The sequence below is a fragment of the Colossoma macropomum genome, unplaced genomic scaffold (genome assembly GCF_904425465.1).
Source record: "Colossoma macropomum unplaced genomic scaffold, Colossoma_macropomum, whole genome shotgun sequence".
Lineage (NCBI taxonomy): Eukaryota > Metazoa > Chordata > Actinopteri > Characiformes > Serrasalmidae > Colossoma > Colossoma macropomum.
The window spans coordinates 29,414,348-29,423,624 of NW_023494807.1; the positions used below are offsets into that span (position 1 = coordinate 29,414,348).

Below are 9,277 nucleotides of genomic sequence, written 5' to 3' on the forward strand. Positions count from 1 at the left end.
CTTTAGACGGTTCTATATAAAACTCTGATAAGGGTTCTATATAGCACTAAAAAGGGTTCTTCTATTCTAGCAAGCCTGACATTGTAACAATGGAAGAAGACTTCTTGGTGCAACATAGAACCCTTTTCGAAAAGGTTCTATAGCACAACTGCAAACAATCTGAAAAACTCTTTCATGATGCAAAGAACCCTTTAATCATGCAAAGGATTCTTTGAGTGTTCATAGTGTTGTAAAGAAAATGGTTCTATATAGAACCATGAACACTCAAAGAACTCTTTGCATGCTTAAAGGGTTCTTTACACCATGAAAGCGTTCTACAGATTGATGAAGTGTGCTTGAATGTGCTATAGATGGTTCTATACAGAACTTTGAAAAGGGTTCTATATAGCACCAGAGTTCTTCTATTCTAACAAGCCTGACATCGTGACAATAGAAGAACCCTTTTAAAAATGTTCTATATAGAACCATCTACAGCACATTCTCCATCAACTTAAACTCTTTCATGACGCAAAGAACCCTTTAATCATGCAAAGGGTTCTTTGAGTGTTCATGGTGTTGAAAAGAAAATGGTTCTATATAGAACCATGAACACTCAAAGAACCCTCTGCATGATTAAACGGTTCTTTACATCATGAAAGTTGTTCTTCAGATTGATGGAGAACATTAACGTGCTATAGAACGTTTTATACAGAACCGCTTTTAAGGAGTTCTATATAGCACCAAAAAAGGTTCTTCTATTGTAACAAGCCTGACATCACAACAATAGAAGAACCATTTTTAGTGCTACATAGAGCCCTTTTGGAAAACGTTCTATGTAGAACCATCTACAGCACCTTCTCCAACAATCTGAAGAACGATTTCATGTTGCAAAGAACCCTTTAATCATGCAATGGGTTCTTTGAGTGTTCATGGTTCTATATAGAACCTTTTTTTTTTACTAAGGAACCCTTGAAGAACCATCTTTTTTAAGTAGGAGTGTATATTTACAGTACATAATCGCAATACTAGGATTTTGTCCATACCATGCAGCCATATCTTCATGTGAGAACAAAGCACATCACAGTCACTGCTATATAATAACTCATCAATATTTAGGTGCTGCCCTTTTCGCTCTTCCCTCTAGACGCTCCACTGTAAAAGCCTGGCTCTAGTGCGCTGCTGTGGTGCTCATAAAGCCAGCTTATTATCATATATTAGCATATATTATTCTTATAGCTGTCATGGATAAAACACACACTGCTTAACCTCTGTGCTCTCAAGAGGGAAACAGTGAGGCTGAACGCAAGTCTCCATATGTATTGACTGATGTGTACGGACAGTCAGTGTAAACAGCAACTCAAACCACTAAATCTCTCAGGTTTTGGTCGGACTGTGACATTTATATTGAAGAAAGGCACGGGTTTTGGTTAGACATACAGATACATGCACAATGTTGTATCGTTTCTCAAATTGTCCTTATTTTCACTGATTTTTTATTGAGATTGGTAAGATTTAAATCACAAATCATAAAGTTTGGTCACATAAAACTTTTCAGAATTGGCCTTCACTGGACAAACAGACGAGGCTTCCCAGAACAAAACTGCACAACAAATAGTCGTCATATGGCAAAATTGATAGTAAAACCAACTTTCTGAGCAGAAGAACAGGAGTATGGATGACTGTCAATGGGTTACCCATGTTAGTGGAGCACATGATCCAGCTCCTATCAGTCACACAACTGATCAATGGCAACAGAACAATTTTAAATGCAAGTATAAAACTGCAAGATGTCTCACAAAACTGACGAAACTACTGTTCTATAGTGCGGTATAACGCCTCCATACTGATGTTTTTTATTATATGTTTTTGCTCCATATCTACTCCTGTAGTACTGACTGATCTATAATACCATGCTAACTTATAGTAACTGTCTGACTTTCCTAGAAGTCTCCTATAGGAATTCCTGTAGTGTTACTACTGATGTTTTTCCCAGCTAGTTGTGGTTTTTGGTCCTACATTGCAGTGGACTCGTATTCTCTATACACTGTTTTAAGGCCTAATACCTGCACTAAAGGCCACCAGTACAGCACAAGCGCTGAACATGAAGTTACTTTTTCCACCAGAAATCAAATCCACATTACAGCTCATGCATTCATCCATCACAAACAAACCAGAACCAGTCGAGTTATTCCATGAGATCTGTACCAAACGTGCATGTGAATCATGTATACCATCTTTTTTGGCTGCAAAATACAACTGAGAAGTACAACCCAACACACTGTGACGGTAGGAGAACGTTACAGGGTGGAATACTTCACGCGAAACTGGCCGCTACGTTCTACGTTAGCAGAGTCTGATCAGTTTGATCATCAACCACTGTAATAAACATTTCTGTTAATATTGCAAAACAAAGTAAACCTGTTTTCTCTATTTTGTGTGATGGGCTGGACTTGCTATGCCTGACAGATCCTCTCGAAAATGGAGAAAACAAAAATATCAATATTCAATAAAAGCTAAATTTACCAGCTTTTGAACACGGCTCCTCTGAAGACCTAAATGAGGCCACTCACTCGTCACTTAATGTGTCAGTACTTCATGCTTTGTTGAAATAAGCTGGTGTGATGGAGGAGAAGGCAAACACTCATTAAAACTGTTCTCATTTAAACTCAAACTGTTCTTAAAATTAATATTTTAGATTAAACTGATGTGCAATTCGAAAACTCTCAAAAACTCTGAATACAAATGATTTTTATTAAATATTTTGCATACTGTGTTGCACTGAATCCAGTTAAACGGGGCCAATGTTGCTGTCTTTATAATGACACGTGTAGCTGGTCAGACCAATCAGGCATAACATTATGACCACCTCCTTGTTTCTACACTCAATGTCCATTTTATCAGCTCCACTTACTATATAGGTGCACTTTGTAGTTCTACAGTTACAGACTGTAGTCCATCTGTTTCTCTGCATACTTTGTTAGCCCCCTTTTACCCTGTTCTTCAGTGGTCAGGACCCCCATGGACAGATAGAGACGATAGCTCATCTACTGCTGCACAGTTTGCGTTGGTCATCCTCTAGTCCTTCATCAGTGGTCACAGGACGCTGCCCAGAGGACGCTGTTGGCTGGATATATTTGGCTGGTGGACTATTCTCAGTCCAGCAGTGACACTGCTGTGTCTGACCCACTCAGACCAGTGCAACACACACTAACACACCACCACCACGTCAGTGTTACTGCAGTGCTGAGAATGATCCACCACCCAAATAGTACCTGCTCTGTGAGGGTCCATGGGGGTCCTGACCACTGAAGAACAGGGTAAAAGGGGGCTAATAAAGTATCAGAGAAACAGATGGACTACAGTCTGGAACTGTAGAACTACAAAGTGCACCTATATAGTAAGTGGAGCTGATAAAATGGACAATGAGCACAGAAACAAGAAGGTGGTCATAAATGTTATGCCTGATCGGTGTATATTGTCATACTGCCCAGCCCTACATGATATTACTGTTATGTAGTACCATTTGAATTTGGAACATGTAAAAATGTCAGTATCGCTAAAAAATATAAGAACTGCAGTTGTAAGTAGAGCTGACAGTAATTGTTATTGTGATAAATTACGCCATAATGTATCACAATATGCTTTTCTGAGTATATCCTGGATATTGTCCATACTTAAACACATCCTAACGGCTTGCTTGATTAAAAACAGAGCATAATTAGTCCTGGTTAACTTCTTTAACACAGAACTGCGTGTAAAACGATTTGTATTAATCACTGGATTCGTAGTTTTTGATAATATTTTTTAATGTGGCACCAACTTTGTCTGTTCCAACTTATCAGATATCAGCAAAAAAAAATATCATGACATTGGTATTAGGAAAACATCTTGAAGTATCCTGATGCCACATTTTTGCCACCTCAAAATTACACACATTTGAAGTTTGGAGGTCAATATTCGATTCGTTTTTTGATACATGTCCTCATTCTACAGTGCCCTAAATATACACAGCTAAGATGTTCACAGCGGTGGTGATAGGAACCAGACGTCCACCTCTAACAGCTCCCTCACAGGAAGTTACTTCATGAAGTGGTTAGAAGACACGTGTAGGTTCACGGGTGGTTTTGGATAGTAAATAAAACATCTATATTTGTGTTGTAGTCATGGTGACCCCTGGTTCCCATCACCACCACTGTAAAGACATCTGAACCATTTCACACCAAACCACTCTGAATCACTGTTTACAGCTCACACACTGAATTATGCAGAATTTTAAATGGTGGAATTCTAATTTAAATGTCTGTAAATGTCATTTAAGTATTTAAGTAAGATACGTATCCTGCATCAAACGCCTTTTTTAAAAACTGAGGGGTTATTCAGCGCAGGATCAATCTTCAGCCTCACATGAGCATCATGAGCACATGTTTACATCTCAAGGACTGTATTATTCAGAAATTTTGAAAAAAATGGTGGGATTCTCCTATAATGGTGAACTTTGAATGAGTATATTTAATCTTGAAAAACACTTGCCAGCATATTTCTGTCAATCAAATCAAATCACGTTTACTGTCACATCACGTTTACACAGGTGCCCGTAGCACTTGAATTAACGAAAAATAAAAATATAAGGGAAAAAAAGAAAAAAAAATTATATATCACCAAAAATGGTTCTTCTATTATTTCGATGTCAAACTTGTTATAACAGAAGAACCCTTTTAGGTGCTACATAGAACCAATTTCTAAAAATGCTCTATAAAGAACCCTTGAAGAAACATCTTTTTAAGGGTATATGTAACAGAGCTGGGCAATATTGCAGTATTTATTGTTATAGTGATAAATTACTTGACAGTGTATCATAATATGCTCTTCTGAGTATATCATTATATCGTTGGTACTTAAAGAACACTGAACAACTGCATATTTCATTAAAAAGAAGCGAAATCTGTCCTGTTTATTTGTTTTCGGTGCAGCACAGTGTGTAAAGTGTTGATTAATAATAAGTGTGTTCATAGATTTTGACAGAATATGACTCTGCTGGTTCTTTTTTGCCTTTAATGGTGAACTTTGAATGAGTACATTTCATCTTGAAAAACACTTTCTAGCACATTTCTGTGTCTTATATACGAATATATATATATATATATATATATATATATATATATATATGAATGATAGAGACTCTGTATGATAGAAATGGCACTGTTTTCATAGAATGACTCACGAACCACAGTACAGCTCACAGCTCTCACCTGAAAGTAGTAAGACTTTGTCATCCAATGGTTCTATATAGAGCCTTTAACACTCAAAGACACCTTTGCATGATTAAAGGGTTCTTTGCACCAGGAAAGGGTTCTTAAGAATGTGCTGTAGATGGTTCTATATAGAACCAAAAATGGCTCTTCTACTGTTACGATGTCAAACTTGTTGTAACAGAAGAACCCTTTTTGGTGCTACATAGAACCATTTCCTTTACTAAAGAACCCACTCTTTTTAAGTGCACATGTAACAGAGCTGGGCAATATTACAGTATTTATTGTTATAGTGATAAATTACTCGACAGTGTATCACGATATGCTCTTCTGAGTATGTCATTATATCGTTGGTACTTAAAGAATATTGAACAACTGCATATTTCATTAAAAAGAAGCGAAATCTGTCCTGTTTATTTGTTTTCGGCGCAGCACAGTGTGTGAAGTGTTGATTAATAATAAGTGTGTTCATAGATTTTGACAGAATATGACTCTGCTGGTTCTTTTTTGCCTTTAATGGTGAACTTTAAAGCACATTCATATATACATTTGAGCACATTTGATCATGAAGACACTTGCTAGCACATTTCTGTCTCTTATATACGAATATATATGAATGATACAGACTCTGTATGATAGAAATGGCACTGTTTTCATAGAATGACTCACGAACCACAGTGCAGCTCACAGCTCTCACCTGAAAGTGGTAAGACTTTGTCATCCAGGCCCGTGGAAACAGACCTCTCGCCATAGCAGAAATGGATCATCTCAAAGAGCTGAGAATAGGGAGAGAGAGAGAGAGAGAGATAGAGAGATAGAGAGAGAGAGAGAGAGAGAGAGATTGAACCCCACAGTCATAAAAAAAGCAAGACAGTGCAATCCTGACGAGGCTCAAGTTGGCTTCTCATTCCAATTCTCCGTTCCACCTTAAATGGCGCAGCAGCTCCGTTCTAGCGCTCGTGGAAGCCAGACCGTCCCTGCTGCAGCGTTTAAGGTGGAACGGGAAATTCGAACGAGCAGCTGGCGGATGAGCAGCACGCTGCACGGACTGCTCTCGCGCTGCATGCTCACCGCTAATCCGGCTAATCCGCGACACGCAGGCGACTCTCTGTTCCCCCATGTTGACCTTTAAAGGTGGACTGTTTGCAGATCCCGTCGTCCTGTTTCACACCAGCCTATATCAGCTCCTCAGCCATGACCACACAGCCCCGTCCTCTGACCAATCAAACGCCTTAAAGGTGCGGCGTGGGCAGTTTTGGCCGACATATATCCACGAAATATGCTGTTTTAATTAAAGGTGGTTTGATAAACGCGCATTCAGGGCTTCTGCTGCCATCTGCTGAGCTCAGGCTCAGCTCACACCCTGAGGCGTATTCAAACTGAACTATCGAAGGGCCCCTACCATGGAGAACTACGGAGCCCCGCCGGTGACATCCTGTATAAATAAGAATAATGTGTGGCCACGACTTAGTAAGGCGTGGGAATGAGATGATTAAGTCGTGGCTTTTTATTTAAACAGGATGTCACCAGCAGGGCTCCGTAAAAAAAAAAAGGTGAGGAAGGCCCAGTTTTATAAATACAAATAATGCATGGCCACGACTTAGTAAAGCGTGGGAACGGGATCCTAATGCGTGGCCACGACTTAGTAAAGCGTAGGAACGAGATCCTAATGCGTGGCCATGCCTTATTAACATGTGGGAACGAGATCCTAAGGCATGGCCATGACTTAGTAAGGCGTGGGAACGAGATCACGGCTTACTAAGTCGTGGCCACGCATTAGGATCTCGTTCCCACGCTTTACTAAGTCGTGGCCACTCATTAGGATCTCGTTCCCACGTGTTAATAAGGCATGGCCATGCATTATTTGTATTTATAAAACTGGGCCTTCCTCACCTTTTTTTTTTTTTACGGAGCCCCTCTGGTGACATCCTGTTTAAATAAAAAATAATGCGTGGCCACGCCTTATTAACATGTGGGAACGAGATCCTAATGCGTGGCCATGACTTAGTAAGGCATAGGAACGAGATCACGTCTTACTAAGGCGTGGCCACGCATTAGGATCATCTCATTCCCACGCCTTACTAAGTCATGGCCACGCATTATTTTTATTTATACCGGATGTCACCGGCGGGGCTCCGTACCCTTTTTTTAAATGAGAGTTTGATATAGCACACTCCTGAAGAGGATGGCTCTTCAAGAGTTCTTTAGAGCCATGAGTTCTGTATAGAGCCATTTATTTATTTTTATTAAAGGATTCATACCATAACATGACTTACAACAACCAACAGCCGGGGGAGCTTACACTGTCAATAAATCATAATCAGCATATAATCCCAAAGTCCTTTTTGCCTTCTTGTTTTTTATATTTTTTAAAGAAGTGCCATATTCATTCAGCTCACGGAGGAAATGTGCAAAGTTTGGCTTATAATCAGACCATCTCTTCTCATGTAAATGATATTCACCCATAATAATTAAGTATTGTACACAAATACTTTAACATCCAATCTGTGGAAAAATGAATAATAACGTCTGAAACATCCAGTGTAACACAGTGCCCAGTCTTTCCTCTTACAAAGTTTTCCGCATCAGTCCATAACACTTTAGTATGAGTACGTTGGTAAAACAGATGAATAATTGTTTCCTTTTCCAAACCACAAAAGGTGCCGGAATATTCATTAATAATTCTAAATCTCTCTAAAACACTTTTAACAGGGAAGATGTTGTGTAACATTTTAAATGTCACTTCCTTTATTTTATTATTCATACAATATTTATCACAAACTGTCCACACTTTATTCCAGTTTGTGTTTCCAAATACAAAAGATCAAAACGGTTGTTTATAAATTCTGTCATCAGATATTACTTTCCTAATATGCATGTTTGTACATTTATATTTGAGGATATCAGTGTCCCCAGTAAAAAGACCATCCCTATGACATCCATATCACTATTTGCTGAACCCTAAGCTGTAACATTTGATGTGGTTGTGATTGGCTCTCCAGATTTACTAAGAAATTCACTATATGTCAACAAAAAGCCATCAGCATTCAAAAGTTGTTTCACTGATATTATTATCAAACCATTTTTTTTAAAAAAGAGAGATTTATTCTTAAAATTGATATTCCTATTATTCCAAATAATACTTCTGTGAGGGGAAAAATTATGCTTATAAGCCAGTGTCCAAGCTAGTAGAGACTGTTTATGAAATTTGGACAGTTTAACAGGTAATCATGAACGGGTTCTGCTGTAGATGGTTCTATGTAGACCGTTTTTGAAAAGGGTTCTGTATAGGACCCAAAAGTGTTCTTCTATTGTTATGATGTCAAGCTTGTTATAATAGAACCCTTTTTGGTGCTGTATAGAACCACTTTCAAGAAAGTTCCATATAGAACCACTTTCTTTACTAAAGAACCCTTGAAGAACCATCTTTTTTTAGTGTGTGTGTATGTTAGGGCACTGCTTTAAAGGGTACCATTCACTCCCCTGTCCATATCCATATACACTCTAAAAATGATGTTTTTTTTAAGGGTTATTTAGTCAAGAAAAGGTTCTATGTAGAACCATGAACACTTAAAGAACCCTTTGCATGATTAAAGGGTTCTTTGCATCGCAAACTTGTCTTCCGGTTGATGGAGAGTGTGTTGTATATGATCTTATATAGAACCTTTTTGAAAAGGGTTCTTTTATTGTTACAATATCAAGTTCGTTACAATAGAAGAACCATTTTGGTGCTATATAGAACCCTTTTTCAAACCAGTTCTATATCGAACCATCTACAGCACATTTTTTATCAATATGAAGAACCATTTCATGATGCAAAGAACCACTGTTGTACCTTTGAAAGTACATTTACACTGTTTGTACCTTGATGACTAAAAATATACCTGCACAGAACCTTTATTTCTAACAGTGTACTTAAAAAAAAGGGCTCTTCAAGTGTTCTTTCGCAAAGATAATGGTTCTGCATAGAACCGTAAACACTCAAAGATCCATTTGCATGCTTAAATGGGTCATTGCATGGTGAAATGTTCTTCAGATTGATGGAGAAT

At 38.3% G+C, this 9,277-nt stretch overlaps 1 protein-coding gene across 2 annotated transcripts in view; it reads right to left on the reverse strand.

Moving 5' to 3' along the window:
• Positions 1–6,446, reverse strand: part of dipk1aa (divergent protein kinase domain 1Aa) — a 32,307-nt gene extending 25,861 nt beyond the window's left edge. For both annotated transcript variants that reach the window (XM_036556528.1, XM_036556529.1), the window contains exons 1-2: positions 6,300–6,446; positions 5,926–6,004 (exon numbers count right to left, since the gene is read on the reverse strand). In XM_036556528.1, the coding sequence (XP_036412421.1) occupies positions 5,926–5,979 (54 nt within the window). In that variant the 5' untranslated portion in view covers positions 5,980–6,004; positions 6,300–6,446. The remainder of the gene's footprint in view (positions 1–5,925; positions 6,005–6,299) is intronic.
• Positions 6,447–9,277: the final 2,831 nt, after the last annotated feature.